This window comes from Macaca fascicularis, chromosome 19 (assembly GCF_037993035.2).
Source record: "Macaca fascicularis isolate 582-1 chromosome 19, T2T-MFA8v1.1".
In the NCBI taxonomy this organism is placed as follows: Eukaryota; Metazoa; Chordata; class Mammalia; order Primates; family Cercopithecidae; genus Macaca; species Macaca fascicularis.
Genome location: NC_088393.1, coordinates 45,813,197 through 45,840,986, shown reverse-complemented (window position 1 = coordinate 45,840,986; position 27,790 = coordinate 45,813,197). Strand labels below are relative to the sequence as shown.

Below are 27,790 nucleotides of genomic sequence, written 5' to 3'. Positions count from 1 at the left end.
GCCATTCAGGGGAACATTCTTGGGAACTAACTGAGCTGGGCTGGTGATGTGATCACCGGACACCCTGTTGTCCTCTCTGTTTGTGCCCATGATGTGTCCTTGGCACAGAGACCCCTCTGGAGCCCAGGGCCTGGCCGCTTCCTTGGCTGAGAAGCTGTCGCTGTCTAAGCCTTAGTTTTTTTTTTTTTTTTTTTTTGAGACAGAGTCTCGCTCTGTCGCCCAGGCTGGAGTGCAGTGACGTGATCTCAGCTCACTGCAAGCTCCGCCTCCTGGGTTCACGCCTTTCTCCTGCCTCAGCCTCCCAAGTAGCTGGGACTACAGGCGCCCGCCACCACGCCCGGCTAATTTTTTGTATTTTTAGAGACAGGGTTTCACCGTGTTAACCCAGGATGGTCTCGATCTCCTGACCTCGTGATCCGCCCGTCTCGGCCTCCCAAAGTGCTGGGATTACAAGCATAAGCCACCGTGCCCGGCCCAGCCTTAGTTTTGTCCTCTGCAGAATGGGGGTGCTTGCAGACCCCACTGAAATGCAGCTGCCAGCCTTCCTCTCTGAGTTCATGTCCCTAGGAACTGGTCCCCCAGCTTGGTGCCTTGGAGTGTGTGGGGAGAGGCAAGAGGCTGGGAGCCTGGGACACAGAGGGTGGAGGATGGTTCTGGGTCTGGTGTCTCCACCCAAACTTTCCACTGCGAGCCTGCCTCCAGCCCTCTCAGCAGCCTGCTGGCTGGGGCAGGGGCCGGGGTGGGAGGTGGAAAAGGTCCAGGAGGGCTGCTGCATTGCTAGGGGTGGTTTATTTTTATTTTTATTTTTATTTTTATTTTTTATTTATTTTATTTTTTTTTTTGAGACAGAGTGTCGCTCTGTCGCCCAGGCTGGAGTGCAGTGGCCAGATCTCAGCTCACTGCAAGCTCCGCCTCCCGGGTTCACGCCATTCTCCTGCCTCAGCCTCCCGAGTAGCTGGGATTACAGGCGCCTGCCACCTCGCCCGGCTAGTTTTTTGTATTTTTTAGTAGAGACGGGGTTTCACCGTGTTAGCCAGGATGGTCTCGATCTCCTGACCTCGTGATCCGCCCGTCTCGGCCTCCCAAAGTGCTGGGATTACAGGCTTGAGCCACCGCGCCCGGCCTTATTTTTATTTTTTGAGACAAAGTCTAGCTCTGTTGCCCAGGCTGGAGTGCAGTGGTGTGGTCTCGGCTCACTGCAACCTCTGTCTCCCCAGCTAGAGCAATTCTCCTGCCTCACCTTCCTGGGTAGCTGGGATTACAGGTGTCCGTCTACATGCCCGGCCAATTTTTTTGTTTTGTTTTGTTTTGTTTTTTTGTAGAGAAGGGGTTTCACCATGTTGGCCAGGCTGGTCTTGAACTCCTGACCTCAAGTAATCCACCTATCTTGGCCTCCCAAAGTGCTAGGATTATAGGCGTGAGCCACCACGCCCAGCCAGGAGTGGTTTCTGTTCAGCTCCCACACCATCCCTGCCTTTTGGAAACAGATTTCAGTCTGGCCCTCCCACCCCCATCCACGCCTCCCCCAGTCTACTTCCCCAACCCTGGATTCTCTTCTAGAGTCTTGGGCCCAAGTAGGCTATATTGGGGCTGGTGGGAGAGTCCTCACTTTGCTCTGTTTTGGGTCTGGGTAGTGATGGGGTGCCAGGCCACGCACTACCCTAAAACCCGCCTCATCCTGACCTGCAAAATTGGTGGGAAGATGGTAACAGTCTTGGAAGGAGGCACAAGAGAGACTTGAAGGAGAGAAGTGGGACAGGAATACGTGGTAGACACAGTTACAGGCAGAGACCGACAGAGTGAGACAGCCAGCCCCAGAGACAGAACCCACAGGAGAGGCACAAGCAGAGGTGAGGAGAGGCAGAGGTCGGGGCAGCGGGTCCTGCGCGGCTTGTGGAAAATCACCTCCCCATCCCAGCCTCAGCCTCCTCCTCTGTACAATGGGGGCGACCCATGCTGCCTCCTGTTGGAATGATGGGGTCCCAATCAGTGATTTCCTGCATATCCTGGGCAGCCCAGGGACCTAGGAAATGACAAGCGTAGTCCTAGTAGATCCCCTCCTTTCACCCCTCCTGACTGAGGACTTCCCATGAACCGGGCACACTCTAGGACCCAGGGATGCAGCACTGAGCCACCCAGGCCGCCCCTCGACCCCGTGAAGTTGCCCTGTCTGGCACTATCGCTGTGGTTGTGGCCGCCGTTGCTTTAGAGACATAGAAGCAGGGATTTCAGCGCAGACATTTCCAGTCCAGGCAGGAGGTTCTTAGCTGGAGAGAAAGGTCTAGAGTTCCCGCCGGGCTTGGCTTCTCAGGACCCAACATGTCTGTGTATAAAATAAGCATGAGAGACTCTCCTGCGTGCCAGGCAGTGGGAAGGCAGGGCTGGAGGGGCGGTGGCATGAGGAGCCTTCTCTGCTGTGAGTTTATTATTGTTAAACGGTCCCTCTTATTATCAGCTCCTCGGAGAAGGGCAGTGCACCCGGGCCCTGATTGATGGAGGGGATCAGGGCCCCCAAGAAGAGGTGCCACTCCCGCTTCGCCAGGCTTGCCCCAGGGCCAGGGTCTGTGCCAGGTGTGGGTGGTGGGTGGGAAGGGATGGGGTGAGTCATCAGGGCCAGCCCCGCCCTGCTTTTATTTAAGGTCCCCAGCAGTCCCCAGCACCACGGCTGCCTGACCCTGTCCCAGCCATGTCCGTGAGTGCTCCAGAGGCCCAGGGCGGGGCCGAGTAGGGAGGGGGCTGGGGGCTCCTCTTTCAAAGGAGCAAGTGGGCAGTGGGTGCGCCACGGATGGGCCTGGGCTGTGGCCTCTGGGTGACCGCCCTTCCTGATTGTCCCCTCTACCTCTTTGTGGCTTCCTCTGGGTCCCTCTTTGAGGATTTTTGTTTTTCTTTGTCGCTCTCCCCATCTGTTTCTCTGTCTCTGGTCTCTTTCCTGCCTCTCTGCCACCCTTTTCTCTTCCACTGATTTCTGCCAGTCTCAGTCCTGGTCGGCTCCTCTGAGGGGTGACCCACCTTCTGCCTCCCTCCTCAGTCTCACTGGCTCACAGTGGCCCCTGCACTCCACTCTTGCAGAACGCTCCCCACAAGTCCTTGCTGCCCGAGGGCATCCGCCCTGGCACGGTGCTGAGAATTCGTGGCTTGGTTCCTCCCAACGCCGGCAGGTGAGACCCCAGGCCCTAGGGGTAAAGGGTACAGGTCTCTAGGCTCAGCTGACCCCCAATTTTTGCAATCTAGAAATAGGGGACCTAGGCCATCTGTATCCACCAGGCTACGAGTCCGGGGCCATTTCTGACCTCAAATCTGATGTATTCACTTATTTGCCCCATGCAAATGGCGAGACTTTGGTCTAGGTGGTTTAGTTTTTGGTTGTTCGTTTGTGGTTTTTTTTTTTTGGTAAGATGAGGTCTTGCTATGTTGCCCAGGCTGGTCTTTAACTTCTGGGCCCAAGTGATCCTCCCTTCTCCACCTCCCAGAGTGCTGGGATTACAGGGTGAGCCACTGCACCCAGCCAACATTTCATTTACTTATTCATTCAAAGTGAATTGTAGACATCAGTATTCCTCACCCTCAACATTTCTTGGTCTGGGTGGTTTCTGAGCCCTGACGGCCACCAACCCCACTTCCAGGTTCCACGTAAACCTGCTGTGCGGGGAGGAGCAGGACTCCGATGCCGCCCTGCATTTCAACCCCCGGCTGGACACGTCGGAGGTGGTCTTCAACAGCAAGGAGCAAGGCTCCTGGGGCCGCGAGGAGCGCGGGCCTGGCGTTCCTTTCCAGCGCGGGCAGCCCTTCGAGGTGCTCATCATCGCGTCCGACGACGGCTTCAAGGTGCGTCTCTGAGACAGGGGCGTGGACGCCAAGACCTAGGTCCCTGGAGCAGTGTTGGGCAAAGCCAGGCTATTGGTGGAAGGCAGGGAGGTTGGGGCGGGGTGAGGGGGGTAGGGAAGGCGTGGCCAAGGCAGAGAAGGGTGTCGTTCGACCCTCTCTCTCGCCTAAACAACTCCCACTTGGGTCAGAGAGACAGCAGGGTCAGGAGGAGGCGAGCACCAGCCCAGTGTCCAAGGGGTGGGCGTCCTAGCGGGAAGGCGTGGCCCTGACTCGCCATTCCAGACCCTACTCCCAGTTCATTCCTTCCTGAGGCCCTTCCGGGATTTGAGGCATGGGGAAGAATGGGCTGGAGACAGGGCCCAGGAACTCGTCCTAGCTAAAGGGTTGGGGGGTGGAGGTGGCGGCAGATCCTCCGCCACCCAGACCTTACGCGAATTCACCTCCCTCCTCTGCGCTTTAATAGCGGGTAATGGTCGCGGATATAATAATATCCATTACCAAGACTAAAAAAGCCGTTTTTTACTGCGCCATCCAGTAAACTCGTTTGATCCTCACGCAAGAGTTAGAATGAACAATAGGCCCATTTTCCCAGTGGGGAAACTGAGGCCCAGAGGGGATGAGTGATTTTCCCCAGGGCCACCCAGCATGGGCCTCCGGAATCCTCACCACCGACCCTCCCCTGCAGGCCGTGGTTGGGGACGCCCAGTACCACCACTTCCGCCACCGCCTGCCGCTGGCGCGCGTGCGCCTGGTGGAGGTGGGCGGGGACGTGCAGCTGGACTCCGTGAAGATCTTCTGAGCAGAAGCCCAGGCGGGCCCGGGGCCTTGGGTGCCAAATAAAGCGTTAGCCCGCAGCGCGACTGTGTCTGTGTCCCATTCACTGAGATGAGCAAACTGAGGCCCAGAGAAGTGTGAGCAGTGACTCGGAGTTACACAGCGAATCCGAGCCGGGGGCGGGCTTTGAACCTGACTCTGTTTAGGACACTTTCTGCGAAGGCATGAGGGTCGCGATCTGGGAAGGAGTGGATCTGGGGCGTGTGCTGACGCAGCATTTGTGCAAAGCAAGCCAGGCCGAAATGTGGTCGGGCGGATCTGCTGGCATTTGGGGCGCGGAGAGGCTCACCGCAGTCCTGGTGCCCCCACTGCAGATCTAAGGGGCGCCAACATGGGTCCATCTGCAAAGGGGGCGAATGAGTCCCACCTTTCTGGTCATTCGTGGGCCCCAATCCTACGCGTGGAAAGCGTGTTATAATGTCCCTGGGTCCCGTATCCCCCTGCAGCTCATCTCTCTCACCCTCTTTTCTCCTGGCCTCCCGCCCGCAGAGACGTCCTGGGTGGGGCTGGGAAGCCCGACCTGCGTCTCACGGCTCCCGCTGTGAGTACCCGCCTGCGCACCCTCGGGACAGACGCGAAGGCAGCGGCCCTGGCTCTGCGGAGCAGTGGGGGAGGTCTCGAAGGGCAGCGCGGAGTTTCAGTGGCGCAGCGAGCCCCATTCCCGCGCGCCCTCCACTCTCCCCTACGGTCCCGACCCCGGCCCTAGCCCTGGTTACTGTGACAGACGGGGAAGCAGATGCCAAGTGCAGCCCTGGGCCCAGTTTGGCTTTCAGGGTTCAGGGCGTCGCTGGGGCTCCCCTTAATGGCGAGGAGGGGGAGAGGCTGGGCGCACTGTGCGCCCCGAGCCCGCACCCTCGGCGAAGCACCCTGCAGCGGCCGCGGGTCTCAGGTGCGGACAGTGAAGCCAGCCCAGGGCTGCAATCAGAAGCTGCACGTGGGTGCTCTGGGCAGGCTGTTCCGGAACCTTCATCCGGAGCCACGCCTTGATGAGCGCGCCGGGACTTGGGCCTCGTTCCCCGCCTTTGAGCCTCCGACTCCTTGGCGGTCGCCGCCGGCATTGCGTCCTGGACCGAGGCGGACGCAGGAAGCTGGTGTGGTTCCTGGCCTGGCCTGAATCTGATTCTGGAGTCGGGTGGGGACGCCAGGTTCGCTGCAGGGCCCAGGTGCGTTCAGGACCCGGGGTTTTCTGCCCCTGCGACCCTCGGGCTGGGCGGTCCCTTCCCGCGTTCGGCCCTGGAGTGGGTGGGCGGCGGTCAGGAGGGAGCCCCGCTCAGGTGAGGAGACCTGGAAGAGGCCGGGTTCTCCTAGTCCTCCGGGGCTCCTGCATGAATGAGTTCGCTCTTATTTCATTTGGCTGTGACGAGTGGTTTCAAAATACTATTTTTTTTTCCGTAAAGATAACATATGCGTGTGGTACATATTTCAAAACATACAGTGAAATGAACATATTATTGGCACAAGTGGTGAATGTGGTTGGGTCTTCGGATTAGATGGTAGCGATCCAGCCGTGTTAATGTACCGATTTTCACCGTGCCCGACAGTGTACATGTGGGAACCTGTCCCTGTTTGTGGAAAACATAGTTAGATATTTGGAGGTGCACCATGTTTGCGACTTACTCTCAAATGGTTTGCCGAAAATGAAGATTTGGAGCTGGGCGCGATGCCTCAGGCCTGTAATCCCAGCATTTTGGAAGGCTGATGTCAGAGCTTCGCTTGAGGCCAGGTGTATGAGACCAGCCTTGATAATATAGCAACAGCCCGATCACTACAGAAAATTTAAATATATAACAAACGGAGATTTATACTTTTTTTGGTATGTTTGTCATTTATAAACGCGTATATATGTATATGCACATATATGTACACATACATCTATCCTCTTTACTGGCAGAATACTGCTGTTTCCCTGGTCTTCATTTCATGTGTATCTTTCAGAAAATCCCCTGTGGACCTCTGTTCATATGCACGGGTAGTTTCTTCCCCTCCTTGCATAAATGGTAGCACCCTCCACCCACTGTACCGTGTTCATGGCTTAGGAACGTGAGTCCCAGCAACATTCCCTGAGTTCCTTCTGTGTGGAGCCACTGCGCTAACCATTCCTTCAATCCCCCATACAACCTTCTGAAGGAGATCCTCTATGCATGGTTTCCCAATGAGGAATTTGATGGCAACGAAAGTTGAGTGACTTGGTTCAAGGTGGCACGCACATCAGGTAGATGGTGGACCCAAGTGAATGTGATTCCTCTCCTTAGGGTCTTAGCCTCTAGAAATTACATTTGGTTTGCTTTCATTTATTACTTTATACTTGTGTGTGTGTGTGTGTGTGTGTATCTCTCTCTCTCTTTTTTTTTTTTTTTTGAGATGGAGCCTTGCTCTGTCGCCCAGGCTGGAGTGCAGTGATACTATCTCCGCGCACTGCAAGCTCCGCCTCCCGGGTTCACGCCATTCTCCTGCCTCAGCCTCCTCAGTAGCTGGGAATATAGGCACCCACCACCGCACCTGGCTAATTTTTTGTATTTTTAGTAGAGATGGGGTTTCACCATGTTAGCCAGGATGGTCTCCATCTCTTGACTCCGTGATCCACCCGCCTTGGCCTCCCAAAGTGCTGGGATTACAGACGTGAGCCACTGCACCGGCCTTTTTTTGTTTGTTTGTTTTTGAGAGAGTCTTGCTGTATCACCCAGGCTAGAATGCATGGGCGCAATCTTGGCTCACTGCAACCTCCACTTCCCGGGTTCAAGCGATTCTCCTGTCTCATCCTCCCGAGTAGTTGGGATTACATTTGTGTGCACCATGCCTGGCTAATTTTTGTATTTTTAGTAGAAACAGGGTTTCACCATGTTGGTCAGGCTGGTCTTGAACTCCTGACCTCAGGTGATCCACCCACCTCAGCCTCCCAAAGTGCAGGGATTACAGTTGTGAGCCACTGCAGCCAGCCACTTTTTATATATTTTTCTTTTTCTTTTTTTTTTTTTTTTTTGAGACGGAGTCTTGCTCAGTGCCCCAGGCTGGAGTGCAGTGGCGCGATCTCGGCTCACTGCAAGCTCCGCCCCCCCGGGTTCACGCCATTCTCCTGCCTCAGCCTCCCGAGTAGCTGGGACTACAGGCGCCCCCCACCTCGCCCGGCTAGTTTTTTGTATTTTTTTTTAGTAGAGACGGGGTTTCACCGTGTTAGCCAGGATGGTCTCGATCTCCTGACCTCGTGATCCACCCGTCTCAGCCTCCCAAAGTGCTGGGATTACAGGCTTGAGCCACCGTATATTTTTCAAAGACAACATCTTGCTCTATCACACCCAGGCTGGAGTGCAGTGGCATGATCCCAGCTCACTGAAGCCTCAACTTTCAAGGCTCAAGCAATCCTCCTGACTCAGCCTCCAAAGGAGCTGGGACTGCAGGCACGCACCACCATTCCTGGCTAATTTTTAAATTTTTTTTGTAGGGACAGGGTCACTCAACCTTTGGGGGCATCAAATTCCTCACTGGGAATTTTCCCAATTGGGAACTCAAGGAAGGGTTGGCACAGTGGCTACACACAGTAGAAACTCCTAGACTCAAGCAGTCCTCCTGCCTCAGCCTCCCAAAGTGCTAGGAACACAAGCGTGAGCCACCTCACCTAGCCTTGGTGGTGTTTTTTGTTTTTTTGTTTTTGTTTTTGTTGTTTTTTTGAGACAGAGTCTCGCTCTGTTGCCCAGGCTGGAGTTCAGTGGCACAGTCTCGGCTCACTGCAAGCTCTGCCTCCTGGGTTCACGCCATTCTCCTGCCTCAGTGTCCCAAGTAGCTGGAACTACAGGCGCCCGTCAACCTTGGTGTTTTTATTTTTTATTTATTTATTTATTTATTTATTTATTTTTAATTTTTTTTATTTTTTTGAGACGGAGTCTCGCTCTGTCGCCCAGGCTGGAGTGCAGTGGCGCGATCTCGGCTCACTGCAAGCTCCGCCTCCTGGGTTTACGCCATTCTCCTGCCTCAGCCTCCTGAGTAGCTGGGACTACAGGCGCCCGCCACCGCGCCTGGCTAATTTTTTGTATTTTTAGTAGAGACGGGGTTTCACCGTGGTCTCGATCTCCTGACCTTGTGATCCGCCCGCCTCGGCCTCCCAAAGTGCTGGGATTACAGGCGTGAGCCACCACGCCCGGCCCTAACCTTGGTGTTTTTAATATCAACTTCATTAATATGTCATTTACACACAGTAAAATAATTCTTCCTTTTAAACTGTACAGTTTTAAAAGGGTGGCTCACGCCTATAAACCCAGCCCTTTGGAAGGCCGAGGCAAGTGGATCACCTGAGGTCAGGAGTTCGAGACCAGCCTGGCCAACATGGTGAAACCCTGTGTCTACTAAAAATACAAAAATTAGCTGGGCGTGGTGGCACACACCTGTAATCCCAGCTACTACAGGACTGAGGCAGGAGGATCGCTTGAACCTGGGAGGCAGAGGTTGCAGTGACCTGAGATGGTGCCACTGCACTCCAGCCTGGGCAACAGAGCGAGACTCCATCTCAAAAAAATAAGTACAAAAATTTTTAAAAAGTGTACATATCTGTGAATTTAGACAAAGACATCCATTGTGTGGCCACCATGATCAAGGTACAGTCGAATTGTGAGATTTCCTCACCCCTCCCAGCCACACCCCTGGTGCCTGGGTGGTGACCACTCATCCGCTCTCAAGCTTCTTAAATTACTTTTTCCCTGCTCTAAAACTTGGTGGAGGCTGGGCGCGGTGGCCCTCACCTGTAATTCCAGTACTTTGGGAGGCTGAGGTGCGTGGATCACCTGAGGTCAGGAGTTCAAGACCAGCCTGGCCAACATGGTGAAAACCTGTCTCTACTGAAAATACAAAAATTATTTGGGCATGGTGGTGCATGTCTCTAGTCCCAGCTACTTGGGAGGCTGAGGCAGGAGACTCACTTGAACTTGGGAGGCAGAGGTTGCAGGGAGTCGAGATCATGGCACTGCACTCCAGCCTGGGGGCCAGAGCAAGACTCTGTCTCTAAATAAATAAATAAATAAGTAGATAAATTTGGGTAGAAAAGTATAGTACTCTTTTTGTAAAAGTCTGGCTACTTCTGCTTAGCATACATAATGTTTTAGGTTCATTCATGTGTTTTCTTCATGTAGTTCATTTCTTTGGGTTGTAATCCACTGTGTGAACCTGAGTTTACTGATCTGTTCACGTGTTGATGGACACGTGAGTTGTTGTCAGTGTGGTTGATTATGAATAAAGATTGTATGAAAAGTCTTTGATGTTTTGGCCGGGTGCGGTGGCTCAAGCTTGTAATCCCAGCACTTTGGGAGGCCGAGACGGGCGGATCACGAGGTCAGGAGATCGAGACCATCCTAGCTAACACGGTCAAACCCCGTCTCCACTAAAAAATACAAAAAACTAGCCAGGCGAGGTGGGGGGCGCCTGTAGTCCCAGCTACTCGGGAGGCTGAGGCAGGAGAATGGCGTGAACCCGGGAGGCGGAGCTTGCAGTGAGCCGAGATCTGGCCACTGCACTCCAGCCTGGGTGACAGAGCAAGACTCCGTCTCAAAAAAAAAAAAAAAACAGACAAGTCTTTGATGTTTTTATTTCTTTTGGGTCAATACCCAGGAGTATACCTGTGTCATATAAGTGTACGTTTAAGTTTATTTATTTATTTATTATTATTATTTGAGCCAGGGTCTCTCTCTGTCACTGAGGCTGGAATGCAGTGGCACCACCATAGCTCACTGCAGCCTCCAACTTGGCTCAAGCAATCCTCCTGCCTCAGCCTCTAGAGTAGCTGGGACTATGGGTGTGTTCCACTATGCCTAGCTAAGTTTAATTTAATTAACTAATTATTTTTTATTTATTTATTTTTTTGAGACGGAGTCTTGCTCTGTCACCAGGCTGGAGTACAGTGGCACGATCTCGGGTCACTGCAACAACCTCTGACTCCCTGGTTCAAGCGATTCTCCTGTCTCAGCCTCCTGAGTAGCTGGAATTACAGGTGCGCGCCACCACACCCGGCTAATTTTTGTATTTTTAGTAGAGACGGGGTTTCACCATGTTAGCCAAGATGGTCTCGATCTCCTGACCTAGTGATCCACCTGCCTCCGCCTCCCAAAGTGCTGGGATTATAGGCGTGAGCCACCGCGCCCAGCCTATGCCTGGCTAATTTTTGTGTTTTTAGTAGAGGCAGGGTTTCACCATATTGGCCAGGCTGGTCTTGAATTTCTGACCTCAGGTTATCCACCTGCCTCAGCCTCCCAAAGTGCTGGGATTACAGGCATGAGCTACCACGCCCAGCCTAATTTTTAAATTTTTTTTTTAGGGGCAGGGTCTCACTGTATTCTCCAGGTTGGTCTCAAACTCCTGGGCTCAAGCAGTCCTCCTACCTCAGCCTCTCAAGATGGTGTGATTACAGGCACGAGTCACTTTGCCCCGCCCAATATGCTTACCTTTATAAGAAACTTCAGGCCGGGCCGGTGGCTCACGCCTGTAATCCCAGCACTTTGGGAGGCCGAGATGGGCGGATCACAAGGTCAGGAGATTGAGACCATCCTGGCTAACACTGTGAAACCCCGTCTCTACTAAAAATACAAAAAAATTAGCCGGGCATAGTGGCGGGCGCCTGTAGTCCTAGCTACTCGGGAGGCTGAGGCAGGAGAATGGCATGAACCCTGGAGGCGGAGCTTGCAGTGAGCCGAGATCGGGCCACCGCACTCCAGCCTGGGTGACTGAGCAAGACTGCGTCTCAAAAAAAAAAAAAAAAGAAAAACGTCTAATTGGGATGACATTCATTTTATCAGTTATTTCTTCTGTTATGTTGTGTGCTTTTGTGACCTACTTAAATCTTTGCTTAAGAAAGCTTCATGAGAAACATTTATCACAAAGATTTCTTTTTATGTTTTATTGTGGAAAGTTTATAGTTTTAGCATTTAAGTTTAGTTTTTTAACTTTATTTATTTATTTATTTTGAGATGGAATTTCACTCTTGTCACCTAGGCTGGAGTGCAGTGGCACGATCTTGGCTCACTGCAACCTCCACCTCCCGGGTTCAAGCGATTCTCCTGCCTCAGCCCCCTAAGTATCTGGGACTACAGGCGCCCGCCACCACGCCCGGCTAATTTTTGTATTTTTAGTAGAGACAGGGTTTCACCACGTTGGCCAAGCTGTTCTTGAACTCCTGACCTCAGGTGATCCACCCACCTCGGCCTCCCAAAGTGCTGGGATTACAGGAGTGAGTCACGTCACCCGGCCTAACTTTAGTTAATTTTTGTCTCATTAGTTAATACATTGTTTCTAGTTAATTTTTAGTTATTTTTAGTTAATTTTTGTGTGTGGTACAAGTTAAGGATCAAGGTTCTTTTCTCACTCTATAGATGTCCAGTTATTTCACCCCATTTGTTGAAGTGACTTATCTTTTCTCCTCATTGATTTATATTGGCAGTTTTGTTAAAAATTAATTGACCATTTTTGTTGTTTTAAATCTGCAGTTAATCATTCTTCTGATTCCTTATTTTATGTATCTATCCTTATCTTGATAGCGTATTCCTGATTACTGTAGCTTTATAGTGGGTCTTTCTCTCTCTCTCTCTCTTTTTTTTTTTTTTAAGACGGAGTCTCTCTCTGTCACCCAGGCTGGAGTGCAGTGGCACGATCACGGCTCATGGCAACCTCTGCCTCCTGAGTTCAAGCAATTCTCCTGCCTCAGCCTCCCGAGTAGCTGGGATTACAGGTGCCCACCACCACGCCCTGCTACTTTTTGTATTTTTAGCAGAGATGGGGTTTCACCATGTTGGTCAGGCTGGTCTTGAGCTCCTGATCTCAGGTAATCTGCCCACCTCAGCCTCCCAAAGTGCTGGCATTATAGGCAAGAGCCACTGCGTCCGGCCTCTTTTTTCTTTTTTTGAGACAGGTTCTCACTCTGTTTCCCAAGCTGGAGCGCAGTGGTGCAATCACAGCTCACTGCAGTCTCAGCCTCCTGGGCTCACCCTCCTAAGTAGCTGGGACTACAGGCACATGCCACCACGCCCAGCTAATGTCTGTACTTTTTGGAGAGACACGGTCTCACCACGTTGCCCAGGCTGGTCTGGAATTCCTGGGCTCAAGCCATCCACCCACCTTGGCCTCCCAAAGTGAATAGTGAGTCTTCTTCTTCTTCTCTTCTTTTTTTTTTTTTTTTTTTTGAGACGGAGTCTTGCTCAGTCGCCCAGGCTGGAGTGCATCTCGGCTCACTGCAAGCTCCGCCTCCCGGGTTCATGCCATTCTCCTGCCTCAGCCTCCCAAGTAGCTGGGACTACAGGCACCTGCCACTACACCCGGCTATTTTTTTTTTTGTACTTTTAGTAGAGACGGGGTTTCACCTTGTTAGCCAGGATGGTCTTGATCTCCTGACCTCGTCATCCGCCCATCTCGGCCTCCCAAAGTGCTGGGATTACAGGCGTGAGCCACCGCGCCCGGCCAAATAGTGAGTCTTAAAGTCACGTTATATGTGTTGCAACTTTGTTCTCCTTTCTCAAAATTGTTTTTTTATTCTATGTCATTTCCTTTTTTCAATACATTTCAGTGGATAATTATACAAAAATTTTATCTGTGTTTCTATTTTGTTTTTAAGTCAGTTTTGGTTATTTGTGTCTCTCTAGAGATTTGTTCATTTCATCTAAATTGCCTAATTAGTTGACCTAAATCTGTTCATAATATTCCCCTATGATTTTTAAAAATTTGTGTACCATGTTAATGTTTTTCCCTCCTTCATTCTTGATTTTGGTAATTGACAGCTTCTGTCTTTTTTATTTTTCTTACTCTTTTGTTGAACTTTTCAATGAGCTAACTGATTTCATCAAAAACCAGTGTACTAGTTTTGTTGATCTTTTTTTTTCTTTTTGAGACAGAGTCTCGCTCTGTCCCCCAGGCTGGAGTGCAGTGGCGCAATCTTGGCTCACTGCAAGCTCCGCCTCCTGGGTTCAAGCAATTCTCCTACCTCAGCCTCCCGAGTAGCTGGGACTACAGGCACCCGCCACCACGCCCGGCTAATTTTTATATTTTTAGCAGAGACGGAGGTTCACTGTGTTTGCCAGGGTGGTCCCAATCTCGTGACCTCGGGATCTGCCCGTCTTGGCCTCTCGAAGTGCTGGGATTACAGGCGTGAGCCACCATGCCCGGCCCTTTTTTTTTTTTTTTTATTGAGGCAGAGTCTCACTCTGTCGCCAAAGGCTAGAGTGCAGTGGCACGATCTTGGCTCACAGCAACCTCCACCTCTGGGTTCAAGAGATTCTCCTGCCTCAGCCTCCTGAGTAGCTGGGATTACAGGTATGTACCACCATGCCCAGCTAATTTTTGTATTTTTAATAGAGATGGGGTTTCACCATGTTGGCCAGACTGGTCTCTAACTCCTGACCTCAGGTGATCCACCCGCCTCGGCCTCCCAAAGTGCTGGGATTACAGGTGTGAGCCACTGCACACAGCCCAATTTTGTTGATCTTTTCTTTTCTTTTTTTGAGACAAGAGTCTCACTCTGGCCGGGCGCGGTGGCTCAAGCCTGTAATCCCAGCACTTTGGGAGGCCGAGACAGGCGGATCACGAGGTCAGGAGATCGAGACCATCCTGGCTAACACGGTGAAACCCCGTCTCTACTAAAAAATATAAAAAAGTAGCCGGGCGCAGTGGCGGGCGCCTGTAGTCCCAACTACTCGAGAGGCTGAGGCAGGAGAATGGCGTGAACCCAGGAGGCGGAGCTTGCAGTGAGCTGAGATCCGGCCACTGCACTCCAGCCTGGGCGGTAGAGCGAGACTCCGTCTCAAAAAAAAAAAAAAAAAGAGTCTCACTCTGTCACCCAGGCTGGAGTGCAGTGGCTCGATCTTGACTCACTGCAACCTCCACCTCCCGGGTTCAAGTAACTCTCCTGCCTCAGCCTCCCGAGTAGCTGGGACTACAGGCAGGTGCCACCACACCTGGCTAATTTTTGTATTTTCAGTAGAGATGGGGTTTTGCCACGTTGGCAGAGCTGGTCTCAAACTCCAGATCTCAGGTGGTCCACCTGCCTCAGTCTCCTAATACGCTGGGATTACAGGCGAGCCACCGTGCCCAGCCCAATCCTCTCTCTCTCTCTCTTTTTTTTTTTTTTTTGAGATGGAGTCTTGCTCTGTTGCCCAGGCTGGAGTGCAGTAGCATGATCTCGGCTCACTGCAACCTCTGCCGCCCGGGTTCAAGTGATTCTGCTGCCTCAGCCTCCCGAGTAGCTGGGAATACAGGTGCCTGCCACCATGCCTGGCTAATTTGTATTTTTAGTAGAGACGGGGTTTCAACCATATTGGCCAGGCTGGTCTTGAACTCCTGACCTTGTGATCTGCCCGTCTCAGCCTCCCAAAGTGTTGGGATTACAGGCATGTGCCACTGCGCCCGGCTTCTCCCTATCTCTTAAAAACAAAACAACAACAACAACAACAAAAAACAGAGGAGACTGAGGCAAAGCAAAGTTTTAAATTTTTAAATAATAACAGTAATTATTATTATTATTATTATTTCGAGAGAAGGTCTCACTCCGTTGCCCAGGCTGGAGTGCAGTGGTGCAGTCTCAGCTCACTGCAACCCCCGCTTCCCGTCCTCAAGCCATCCTCCCACCTGAGCCTCCAGAGTAGCTGGAACTACAGTCACACACCACCATGCCCAGCTAATTTTTGTATTTTTTCTAGAGAAAGAGTTTCACCACATTGCCCAGGCTGATTTCAAACTCCTGCACTCTAGGGGTCTGCCTGGGTCGGCCTCCCAAAGTGCTGGCATTACAGGTGTAAGCCACCATGCCCAGTCAAGGGGAAGTTTTTAAAGGCAAAATGAGGAGGATTACATACATTGTTTTGAATCAATTATCCTTGGCTACAAGACTTGATAACAAAGGTGGCATCAGTTCAAGGTTGGACAGGCAGTCACTGAACAAAAGTATTTTCTGTGTAACGTTGCTGCGGACTTTGTGCGAGGTTGTGGTTTTTGGAGAGTCTTTCGCAATCATTCCTATCAGGCATTTGTGCATGAGCACCCTCCTTTCATGACCTTCCCCGGTTCCTTTATTTATTTATTTATTTATTTTGAGACAGAGTTTCACTCTTGTTGTCCAGGCTGGAGTGCAATGGTGCGATCTCTGCAACCTCTGCCTCCTGGGTTCCAGTAATTCTCCTACCTCAGCCTCCTGAGTATCTGGGATTATAGGCGCCCACCATCAGTCCCGGCTAATTTTGTGTATTTTTAGTAGAGACAGGGTTTCACCATGTTGGCCAGGCTGGTCTCCAACACTGGACCTCAGGTGATCCACCCACCTCGGCCTCCCAAAGTGCTAGGATTACAGGCGTGAGCCACCACACCTGGCCCAGTCTCTGGTTTTCTATATGGTCATCCATATGGTCTTAAGTTCTAAGAAATGCATGACTAAGCAATTTCGTCAGGGTGTGAGCATCATAGAGTGACTTATGCAAACCTAGGTGATACAGCCCACCCCAGCCCTAGGCTGTATGAAGTAGCCTATAGCTCATAAGCTACAAGCATGCACAGCATTTAACTGTACTGAACACAGTGGGCAACTGTAACACAATGGTAAGTATTCATGTATATAAACATATCTGAACATTAAAAAGGTACAGTAAAACTAAGGTATAAAAGATGACAGATGGGCCAGGCACCCCAATTCATTCCTGTAATCTTAGCACTTTGAGAGGCTGAGGTGGGCGGATCACTTGAGGTCAGAAGTTTGAAACCAGCCTGGCCAACATGGTGAAACCGCGTCTCTGCTAAAAATACAAAGAAGTTTGGGCCAGGCACGGTGACTCACACATGGTGGCTCACAGGCATGATAGCGCCACCATGCCTGGCTAATTTTTGTATTTTTAATAGAGACGGGGTTTCCATGTTGGCCAGGCTGGTCTTGAACTGACCTCAGGTGATCCCGCTCACCTCAGCCTCCCAAGGTGCTGGGATTACAGGCGTGAGCCACTGCGCCTGGCATTTTTTATGTTTTTTTTTTGGGGGGATGCGGTGTTAATCCCAGCACCTTGGGAGGCCGATGAGGACGGATCACGAGGTCAGGAGTTCGAGACCATCCTGGCTAGCATGGTGAAACCCCGTCTCTACTAAAAACACAAAATTTAGCCAGGCATGGTGTCGTGTGCCTGTAATCCCAGCTACTTGGGAGGCTGAGGCAGAAGAATCACTTGAACCTGGGAGGTGGGGGTTGCAGTGAGCCAAGATCATGCCACTGCACTCCAGCCTGGACAATAGATAGAGACTCTCTGAAAACAAAACAAAGCAAAAACAAAGAAGTTAGCCAGGTGTGGTGGTGGATGCCTGTAATCCCAGCTACTTGGGAGGCTGAGGCAGGAGGATCGCTTGAACCCGGGAGGTGGAGGTTGCCGTGAGCGGAGATCATGCCACTGTAGTCCAGCCTGGGTGACAGAGTGAGACTCCATCTCAGAAAATAAATAAATAAAAGATGACAAGTTGTACACCTATATGGGACACTTACCGTGAATGGAGCTTGCAGGACTGCACGTTGCTCCAGGTGTCAATGAGTGAGTGGTGAGTGAATGTGAAGGCTAGGACAGTACTGTATACTACTGTAGACTTTATAAGCACTGTACTCTTAGGCTACCCTAAATTAAAAAAAAAAAAAAAGGAATTGTGCTACAACATTGTGATGACTGCAGCATCACTAGGTGATAGGAGTTGTTCGGCTTCATTGTAATTTTATGGAGCATTGTCGCATGTGTGGTCCATCACTGACTGAAACGTCGTTACGCAGCACCTGACTGTGTATGTTACATAGTCAGGGATACAGGCCAGGTGTGGTGGCTCACGCCTGGAATCCCAGCATTTTGGGAGGCCGAGGTGGGATGACCGCTAGAGGCCAGGAGTTTGAGACCAGCCTGGGCAACATAGTGAGACCTTGTCTCTACAAAAAACAAAAACAAAATTGAAAATTATCCAGGTGTGGTGGTGCATACCTGTAGTCCCAGCTATTAGGGAAGGTGAGGCAGGGGGATTGCTTGAGACTGGGAGTCTGAGGTTACAATGGGTTATGATCATGCCACTGCACTCCAACCTGAGTGACAGAGCAAGAGCATGTCTCTAAAAAAATACAGTGCTGTATAACTTTTTTTTTTTTTTTTTTTTTTTAGATGGAATCTTACTCTGCTACTCAGGCTGGAATGCAGTGGCACAATCTCGGCTCACTGCAACCTCTACTTCCTGGGTTCAAGTGATTCTCCTGCCTCAGCCTTCCAAGAAGCTGGAATTACAGGTACCTGCCACCATGCCGGGCTAATTTTTGTATTTTTAGTAGAGATAGGTTTCCATGTTGGCCAAGCTGGTCTTGAACTGACCTCAGGTGATCCCCCCGACCCCAGCCTCGCAAGGTGGTGGGATTACAGGTGTGAGCCACTGCGCGTGGCATTTTTTTTTGTTTGTTTTGTTTTGTTTTGTTTTGAGACAGAGTCTCGCTCTGGAGCTCAATAGCACGATCTCGGCTCACTGCAACCTCCACCTTTCAGGTTCAAGCCATTCTCTTGTCTCAGCCTCCTGAGTAGCTGGGACTAAAGACACGCACCATCACACCCAGCTAATTTTTTTGTTATTTATTTATTTATTTATTTATTTATTTATTTATTTATTGAGATGGAGTCTTGCTCTGTCGCCCAGGTTAGAGTGCAGTGGCGTGATCTCGGCTCACTGCAACCTCCACCACCTGGGTTCAAGCCATTCTCCTGCCTCAGCCTCCTGAATACTTAGGACTACAGGCACCTGCCATCATGCCTGGTTAAGTTTTGTATTTTTGTAGAGACAGGGTTTTACCATGTTGACCATGCTGGTCTCAAATTCCTGACCTCAAGTGATCCTCCCGCCTCGGCCTCCCAAAGTGCTGGGTTACAGGCGTGAGCCACCATGCCTAGCTTTATAACCTTTACTTTAAACAATTTTATATATATATGTGTGTGTGTGTGTGTGTGTATGTGTGTTTACAATTTTATTTGTCTGTTTATTTCTTTTAAGACAGTCTTGTTCTGTCACACAGGCCAGAGTGCAGTGGCACAATCACAGCTCACTGTAGCTCCAACCTCCCAGGTTCCAGCAATCCTCCCACCTCAGCCTCCTGAACAGCTGGGACGGGACTATAGGTGTGCACCACCATGCCTGGCTAATTTTGGGGGTTTCACCATGTTGCCCAGGCTGGTCTTGAATTCCTGAGCTCAAGCAATCCACCTACCTTGGCCTGTCAAATTGCTGGGATTACAGGTTTGAGCCACCATCCCCGGCCTTATGTGTGTTTTTTTTTTTTTTTTTTGAGATGGAGTCTTGCTCTGTCGCCCAGGCTGGAGTGTAGTGGCAGCAACCTCGGCTCACTGCAAGCTCCGCCTCCCAGGTTCACGCCATTCTCCTGCCTCAGCCTCCCAAGTAGCTGGGACTACAGGCGCCCGCCACCTCGCCCGGCTAATTTTTTGTATTTTTAGTAGAGACGGGGTTTCACCGTGTTAGCCAGGATGGTCTCGATCTCCTGACCTCGTGATTTGCCCGCCTCGGCCTTCCAAAGGGCTGTGATTACAGGCGTGACCCACCGCTCCCGGCCCCCAAGCCTTATATATATATATATATATATATATTTTTTTTTTTTTTTTTTTTTTTTTTTTGAGACAGAGTCTCGCTCTGTCACCCAGGCTGGAGTGCAGTGGCCGGATCTCAGCTCACTGCAAGCTCCGCCTCCCGGGTTCACGCCATTCTCCTGCCTCAGCCTCCCGAGTAGCTGGGACTACAGGCGTCCGCCACATCGCCCGGCTAGTTTTTTGTATTTTTTTTAGTAGAGACGGGGTTTCACCGTGTTAGCCAGGATAGTCTCGATCTCCTGACCTCATGATCCACCCGTCTCGGCCTCCCAGAGTGCTGGGATTACAGGCTTGAGCCACCGCGCCCGGCCCCCAAGCCTTATATTTTAAAAGAAATTAAAAGAAGAAAAGAGGCCGGACGCGGTGGCTCAAGTCTGTAATCCCAGCACTTTGGGAGGCCGAGATGGGCGGATCACGAGGTCAGGAGATCGAGACCATCCTGGCTAACCCAGTGAAACCCTGTCTCTACTAAAGAATACAAAAAAACTAGCCGGGCGAGGTGGCGGGCGCCTGTAGTCCCAGCTACTCGGGAGGCTGAGGCGGGAGAATGGCGTAAACCCGGGAGGCGGAGCTTGCAGTGAGCTGAGATCGCGCCACTGCACTCCAGCCTGGGGGACAGAGCGAGACAAAAAAAAAAAAAGAAGAAGAAGAAGAAGAAAAGAAAAATGCATTTCTGGGGCTCTTCGTTTCTTCCTGTGGATTTGGGTTTCTGTCTGCTGCCATTTTCAGTGTGAGGGGTTTCCTTGAGTATTCCCTGTGTTTAGGTATATGCTAGCCAGGAATTCTCTTTCTTTTTGTTTATCTGGGAATGATTTTCTTTTGCCGTTTGTTCTGAAGTATAGTTTTGTTGAATATAGAATTATCGGTTGACAGTTTTATTTTTCTGTCAGTGTTTTGAGTAAATCATTCATCTGCCTTCTGGCCTCCACTGTTCCTAGGAGAATCTAGCCATTAGTTCTATTGTTCCCCGGTACATAATGAGCTGTTTTTCACTTGCTCCTTTAAAATTTTCCATTTTCCTGGCACGGTGGCTCATGCCTGTAATCTTGATACTTTAGGAGGCAGAGGTGGGTGGATCACCTGAGTTCAGGAGTTCAAGACAAGCCTGGCCAACATGGTGAAACCCCGTTTTTACTAAATATACAAAAATCAGCCAGGCAAGCCTGGCACAGTGGCTCACGCCTGTAATCCCAGCACTTTGGGAGGCCGAGGCAGGTGGATCACGAGGTTAGGAGATCAAGACTATCCTGGCTAACACAGTGAAACCCCGTCTCTACTAAAAATACAAAAAATTAGCCAGGCGAGGTGGCGGCCTGTAGTCCCAGCTACTCAGGACGCTGAGGCAGGAGAATGTCGTGAACCCGGGAGGCGGAGCTTGCAGTGAGCCAAAATTGCACCACTGCACTCCAGCCTGGGCCACAGAGTGAGACTCCATCTCAAAAAAAAAAGAAAAAAAAATTAGCCAGGCATGGTGGTGTGTGCCTGTGTGCTCACTCACTCAGGGGGCTGAGGTGGGAGGGTCTCTTGAGTCCAGGAGTTGGAGGCTGCAGTGAGCCGTGATCATGCCACTGCACTCCAGCCTGGGTGACAGAGTGAGACCTTGTCTCAAAAAAAAAAAAAAAAAAAAAAAAAATGCCCTTTTTGAATTGTTTTCAGCAGTTTGACTGTGATGAATCTAGGTATGGCTCTCTTTGTATTTATATTTCTTGGAGTTTGTTGAGCTTCTTGAATCCATAAATTAACGTTTACAACAAGTTTGATAAGTTTCCAGCCATTAATGCTTCAAAAATTTTTCTACTCCTTCCTCTCCTTTCCCCAGAGTCCTATTATACATATGTTTGTTTGCTTGATGTTATTCAGCTGGTCTCAGAGGCTCTTTTCTTTTTTCTTTTTTTTTTTTTTTGAGACAGAGTCTTGCTCTGTTGCCCAGGCTGGAGTGCAGTGGCGCGATCTCAGATCACTGCAACCTTTGCCTCCAGAGTTCAAGCACTTCTCCTATGTCAGCCTCCCAAGTAGCTGGGACTACAGGTGTATGCCACCACGCCTGGCTAATTTTTGTATTTTTGGTAGAAATGGGGTTTCATCATGTTAGCCAGGCTGGTCTTGAACTCCTGATCCTAGGTGATCTGCCCACTTCGGCCTCCCAAAGAGCTGGGATTACAGGTGTGAGCCACCATGCTCGGCCTTTTATTTTTTAAATTGAGTCTTTGCAAATGTTTGATATATGCTTGAAAATCATGAGTGTATATAGATGTAATGAGTGTGCATATATATTAAATTCACCTTATTCTATTATTCAAAATATCAAATTTTAAAACACTTGATATTTGAAGAATAATGGCAGTTTTAAATTACCCATGACCACTACTGTGTTTCTGTGTATTTTTCCTTTTGTTTCTAATAGTGTAATAAATGATCACTTTTTTTTTTTGAGATGGAGTCTCACTCTGTCACCCAGGCTGGAGGGCAGTGGCTCACTGCAACCTCTGCCTCCCAGGTTCAAGTGATTCTCCTGCCTCAGCCTCCTTAGTAGCAGGGATTACACACATGCCACCATGCCTGGCTCATTGTTTTTGTATTTTTATTTTTTTTTATTTTATTTTTTTTTTTTGAGACGGAGTCTTGCTCTATTGCCCAGGCTGGAGTGCAGTGGCCGGATCTCAGCTCACTGCAAGCTCCGCCTCCCGGGTTCACGCCATTCTCCTGCCTCAGCCTCCCGAGTAGCTGGGACTACAGGCGCTCGCCACCTCGCCAGGCTAGTTTTTTTTTTGTAATTTTTTAGTAGAGACGGGGTTTCACCGTGTTAGCCAGGATGGTCTTGATCTCCTGACCTCGTGATCCGCCCGTCTCGGCCTCCCAAAGTGCTGGGATTACAGGCTTGAGCCACCGCGCCCGGCCCTGTTTTTGTATTTTTAGTGGAGCTAGGTTTTACCATGTTGGCCAGGCTAGTTTTGAACTCCTGACCTGGAGTAATCCATCTGCCTGGGCCTCCCAAACTGCTTTGATTACAGGCATGAGCCATTGCTCCCCGTCTTTTATTTATTTATTTATTTATTTATTTATTTATTTATTTAGAGACAGAATCTTGTCCTGTCACCCAGGCTGGAGTGCAGAGGCACAATCTGGGCTCACTGCAACCTCCACCTCCCGGATTCAAGTGATTCTTGAGCCTCAGCCTCCCAAGTAGCTGAGATTACAGGCGTGCACTACTATGCCTGGCTAATTTTTGTATTTTTAATAGAGACAGGTTTTCACCATGTTGGCCAGGCTGGTCTCGAACTGCTGACCTCAAGTGATCCACCTGCCTCAGCCTCCCAAAGTGCTGGGATTGCAGGCATGAGCCACTGCACCCGTCCAGTCACTTTTCATTCTGGATCATATACTTTATCAATAGAAAATAACTCCTTTTGTCCAAATTAATGCTATATGCTTTAAATCCAGTTTTCTCTAGTATCAAATTTGCCCTGATTTTTGTGTATCTGCTTTTGACTGATACCTATTTCTCATCCTTTTATTTTAAGATTTTGTGTTGTTATCTCTGGAAAGTGTTTTGAAAGCTAAACAGAGTTGAATTTTGTCTGACTTACCCAAGTACGTTTCACACCTTTGCATAATGTTGTTATAACCGATAGGCTTGGTTTTATTTAGGTCATTGTGTGATACTTTCTGCTTTTATTTTCTATGATTCGCTGCATTTTCCTTTGCTTTTTGACCACTGCCAAATAGATCACATTTTCTTTTCTTTTCATTTTAAGCTACTTCAGTGGTTTGAAAGTTGTACATCCGACCAGGTGCAGTGGCTCAGGCCTATAATCCCAGCACTTTGGGAGGCCAAGATGGGAAGATTGCTTGAGCTCAGGGATTCAAGACCAGTCTTGGCAACAAAGTGAGACTCCATTTCACCAAAAAATCTAAAAATTAGCCGGGTATGGTGGCACAAGCCTGTGGTCCCAGCTACTCAGGAAGCTGAGGCAGGAGGATTGTTTGAGCCCGGGAGGTCAAGGCTGCAGTGAGCCAAGATTGTACCACCGCACTCCAGCCTGGGCAACAGAGTCAGACCCTGTCTCAGAAACAAAACAAAACAATACAAAAAAAGAAACAGCAAGACAGGGTGCGGTGACTCACGCCTATAGCTGAGGCAGGTGGATCACCTGAGGTCAGGAGTTTGAGACCAGCCTGACCAACATGGTGAAACCCTATCTCTACTAAAAATACAAAAATTAGCCAGCTGTGGGGGTGTGCGCCTGTAATCCCAGCTACTCGGGAGGCTGAGGCAGGAGAATCACTTAAACCTGGGAGGCAGAGATTGTAGTGAGCCAAGATCTCGCCACTGCACTCCAGCCTGGGTGACAAAGGGAGGCTGTCCCAAAAAATCAACCAACCAACAAGCAAACGAAAGAAATAGCAGCCCAGCTCCAAGGAGACACGTGACCGTGGCCTCCCAAAGTGCCGGGATTACAGGCGTGAGCCACCACGCCCAGCCAGAAAGCCTGTTTTGTAACCCACTTTTGGTAGCCATGTACGTGGACGGCTTGGACAATATCTGTGGGTCCACTTGGAAGGAGGCCAGAAGGCTTGAGGGACATCTGAGCGGCATGGAGGTGACAAGGCTCTGGGGGGGCAGCAGACACCCTCAAGGAGGGTGCAAGGTCTGCTGGGACCAGCACTGCTGAGGTTCTGGCATCTCCAAACCTGTTTCTTCCATTTCCTCCAATGGCTCCAGAGTCCTCTGGGGGAAATACTACTCCACCCAGACCCAGAGTGGCGTGGGCCAGGGCAGGGCACCATGGTCACCAGATGGCTCCCAGCACAGGAGAGGTGCAGAGCCCTCCAGGGTCAGCCTCCCTGGGCAAGCAGGCTGAGTCTACCTTGTCAGGGAGGGAGGCGGCGCATCCTGAGGGCTGAGGGGGCATGAACGGAGGGGAGCTCAGGGTCCCTCGGTGGATGATAGAGGAGCCACATGTGGGTTACAGGGACAGAGAGAAAGATGGAGAGGAAGAGACAGGGAGGCAGACACAAGACACACTGACAGGTTCTGAGGGAGGAAGGGCTGGGGGCCTGGACTCCTGGGTCTGAGGGAGGAGGGGCTGCGGATCTGGACTCCTGGGTCTGAGGGAGGAGGGGCTGCGGATCTGGACTCCTGGGTCTGAGGGAGGAGGGGCTGCGGATCTGGACTCCTGGGTCTGAGGGAGGAGGGGCTGCGGATCTGGACTCCTGGGTCTGAGGGAGGAGGGGCTGCGGATCTGGACTCCTGGGTCTGAGGGAGGAGGGGCTGCGGATCTGGACTCCTGGGTCTGAGGGAGGAGGGGCTGCGGATCTGGACTCCTGGGTCTGAGGGAGGAGGGGCTGCGGATCTGGACTCCTGGGTCTGAGGGAGGAGGGGCTGCGGATCTGGACTCCTGGGTCTGAGGGAGGAGGGGCTGCGGATCTGGACTCCTGGGTCTGAGGGAGGAGGGGCTGCGGATCTGGACTCCTGGGTCTGAGGGAGGAGGGGCTGCGGATCTGGACTCCTGGGTCTGAGGGAGGAGGGGCTGCGGATCTGGACTCCTGGGTCTGAGGGAGGAGGGGCTGCGGATCTGGACTCCTGGGTCTGAGGGAGGAGGGGCTGCGGATCTGGACTCCTGGGTCTGAGGGAGGAGGGGCTGCGGATCTGGACTCCTGGGTCTGACAGGTACAGAGAGGAGCAGACACATGCTGAAAGAGACACAAAGATAGAGGGGCCAGGTGTGGTGGCTCACAACAGTAATCCCAACACTTTGGGAGACCAAATGGGGAGGATCACTTGAGTCCTGGAGTTCGAGACCAGTCTGGGCAACAAAGTGAGATTCCCCACCCCATCTCTACCAAAAAAAAAAAAAGAGAAGAGGAGGAAGGGTGGAGACAGGGAAATATAGAGACACAGATATTGCCAGAAACAAAAAACAAGAAAGGGCTGGATGCAGTAGCTCATACCTTAATCCCAGCTCTCTGGGAGGCTGAAGCAGGAGGATCACTTGAGGCCAGGAGTTCAAGACCAGCCTGGGGAACATATGGGACTGTCCCCACCACCCTCCATCTCTACTTAAAAAAATTTTTAATTAACAAAACCTGACCGGGCACGGTGGCTCACACCTGTCATCCCAGCACTTTGGGAGGCCGAGGTGGGCGGATTGCTTGAGGCCAGAAGTTCAAGACCAGCCTGGCCAACATGGTGAAATCCCTTCTCTACCAAAAAATACAAAAAGTAGCCGAGCATGATGGCATGAGCTTGTAATCCCAGCTACTCGGGAGGCTGAGGCAGGAGAATCACTTGAACCTAGAAGGCAGAGGTTGCAGTGAGCTGAGATCGCGCACTCCAGACAGTGATGGAGAAGAAACGGGGAGAGAGAAACTGTCAGAGGGAGGGGGAGAGAGGCGGTCTGAGAGATAGACACTGAGGTAAACCCGCCTCCTTCCCCAGCCCCACAGGCATAAGTAGGCAGAAGCTCACCCCCACACTGACCTCCTTCTTGGTGCCCTCACAGCGGCAGCCGGTCCTCCCTCAGCTCTGCCCGCCTTCTCTCCTGCTGCTGGCCAAGCTCATTAAGTTGCTACCTTGGCCACAACTGAAGGCCCCACGCCCTGGGGAGAAAACCACTGAAGAGGCGTCCCTGCTCCCCAGCACCCCAAACCATCAATTAATATTAACGAGCGAAGGCTCCTCGCTGCCTAAAGACCCCCACTGGGGCTCTAGTGGAGGAGAGGCCCCGCCCCCATGACTCAGGAGGTTAAAGGGCCTGGTGCCAGCTTCTGAGACCAGTGTCCAGATGGCGTGCAGCAGTGGGAGGGTCACCATCCAGCTCGTGGACGAGGAGGCTGGGGTCGGAGCTGGGGGCCTGCAGCTCTTTCGGGGCCAGAGCTATGAGGCAATCCGGGCAGCCTGTCTGGATTCGGGGATCCTGTTCCGTGACCCTTACTTCCCTGCTGGCCCTGATGCCCTTGGCTATGACCAGCTGGGGCCTGACTCGGAGAAGGCCAAAGACGTGAAATGGATGAGGCCCCATGTAAAGTGTGGCTGGGGTCTGGGGTCTGAGGGAGGAGGGCTGGAGGCCTGGACTCCTGGGTCTGAGGGAGGAGGGACTGAGGCCTGGGCTCCGGGGTCTGAGGGAGGAGGGACTGAGGCCTGGGCTCCGGGGTCTGAGGGAGGAGGGCTGGGGACCTGGACTCCGGGGTCTGAGGGAAGGGGGCTGGGGACCTGGACACCTGGGTCTGAGGGAGGAGGGGCTGGGGACCTGGACTCCTGGGTCTGAGGGAAGGGGCCTGGGGACCTGGACTCCTGGGTCTGAGGGAAGGGGCCTGGGGACCTGGACTCCTGGGTCTGAGGGAAGGGGCCTGGGGACCTGGACTCCTGGGTCTGAGGGAAGGGGCCTGGGGACCTGGACTCCTGGGTCTGAGGGAAGAGGGGCTGGGGACCTGGACTCCTGGGTCTGAGGGAAGGGGCCTGGGGACCTGGACTCCTGGGTCTGAGGGAAGGGGCCTGGGGACCTGGACTCCTGGGTCTGAGGGAAGGGGCCTGGGGACCTGGACTCCTGGGTCTGAGGGAAGGGGGCTAGGGACCTGGACTCCTGGGTCTGAGGGAAGGGGGCTAGGGACCTGGACTCCTGGGTCTGAGGGAAGGGGGCTGGGGACCTGGACTCCTGGGTCTGAGGGAGGAGGGGCTGGGGACCTCAACTCTCGGGTCTGAGGGAGGAGCGTGCTGAGGCCTGGACTCCTGGGTCTGAGGGAGGAGGGGCTGGGGACCTCAACTCTCAGGTCTGAGGGAGGAGGGGCTGGGCCTGGACTAATGGGTCTGAGGGAGGAGCATGCTGAGGATCTGGACTCCTGGGACTGAGGGAGGAGGGGGCTACCATGGGACTGGCTTAGCACAGCTTCTAGAGACCCAGGAAAGCCATGCTCCTGCCCACAGGCTTCCAGGCCTTTCATGGGCTTGGAGGCCCTCACTGCTCTGGAGCAGCAGAGGCGGCAGGGCCCCAGCACGTGACCTTCCCTTCCTTTCTCGGGCTGAGGCCTGGAATCCCCCACCACCCACAGGAGTTCTGTGCTGAGCCGAAGTTCATCTGTGAAGACATGAGCCGCACAGATGTGTGTCAGGGGAGCCTGGGTGAGACCCTGAACCCACCTTGAGTCCTCAGATCCAGCCAGTGTCAGCTGGGATCCTGACAGCTCCATCCCTTGGTCCCCCAACTCCCGGCCCCTGGATCCCTCCTCAGTCTCTTCTCTCCCTAAGCCTGCCTGCCTGCCTTCCCTCCCTCCCTCCCTCCCTCCCTCCCTCCCTCCCTCCTTTTCTCTTTCTTTTGTTCTTTTTCTTTCTGTTCCTCTCCTCCCCTCCCCTCCCCTCCCCTCCCCTCCTCTCCCCTCCCCTCCCCTCCCCTCCCTTCCCCTCCCCTCCCCTCCCCTCCCTTCCCCTCCCCTCCCCTCCCTTCCCCTCCCCTCCCCTCCATAGGGTCTCACTCGGTCATCCATTCTGGAATACAGTGGCACCATCATAGCTCACTGCAGCCTTGACC

At 51.9% G+C, this 27,790-nt stretch overlaps 2 protein-coding genes and 1 long non-coding RNA gene across 15 annotated transcripts in view; 2 read left to right on the top strand and 1 right to left on the bottom strand.

The window, feature by feature from the left end:
- Positions 1-2,175: 2,175 nt before the first annotated feature.
- On the top strand, positions 2,176-4,682 carry LOC123570237 (galectin-7-like). 2 transcript variants are annotated; one of them, XM_045379314.2, is made up of 4 exons: positions 2,176-2,416; positions 3,029-3,158; positions 3,624-3,825; positions 4,511-4,682. In XM_045379314.2, the coding sequence occupies exons 1-4, from the start codon at positions 2,320-2,322 to the stop codon at positions 4,622-4,624; spliced, it is 543 nt and encodes a 180-aa protein (XP_045235249.2). In that variant the 5' UTR covers positions 2,176-2,319; the 3' UTR covers positions 4,625-4,682. The 2 variants fall into 2 exon arrangements, with proteins under 2 accessions (XP_045235249.2, XP_045235250.1); XM_045379315.2 differs by lacking the exon at positions 2,176-2,416 and adding an exon at positions 2,662-2,692 and having other exon boundaries at positions 3,070-3,158.
- LOC141409098 (uncharacterized) lies at positions 3,510-4,575 on the bottom strand. The gene is made up of 2 exons (XR_012427572.1): positions 4,324-4,575; positions 3,510-3,868 (listed from the first exon to the last, which is right to left on the bottom strand). It is a non-coding gene; the product is annotated as an uncharacterized lncRNA (long non-coding RNA).
- A 520-nt stretch (positions 4,683-5,202) lies between the features above and the next one.
- CAPN12 (calpain 12) overlaps positions 5,203-27,790 on the top strand; it is a 34,440-nt gene continuing 11,852 nt past the window's right edge. For 3 of the 12 annotated variants that reach the window (XR_012427570.1, XM_074023453.1, XM_005589121.4), the window contains exons 1-2: positions 26,042-26,287; positions 27,315-27,384. Coding sequence is in view for 7 of the 12 variants with exons in the window: in XM_074023453.1 (XP_073879554.1) it covers positions 26,051-26,287; positions 27,315-27,384 (307 nt within the window). In the remaining 5 variants the exon portion in view is untranslated. Of the gene's footprint in view, positions 5,823-12,171; positions 13,094-17,786; positions 17,909-23,020; positions 23,152-26,041; positions 26,288-27,314; positions 27,385-27,790 lie in introns of those variants that run through there. The other 9 variants (XM_005589122.4, XM_074023456.1, XM_065536574.2 and 6 more) reach the window with 8 other exon arrangements.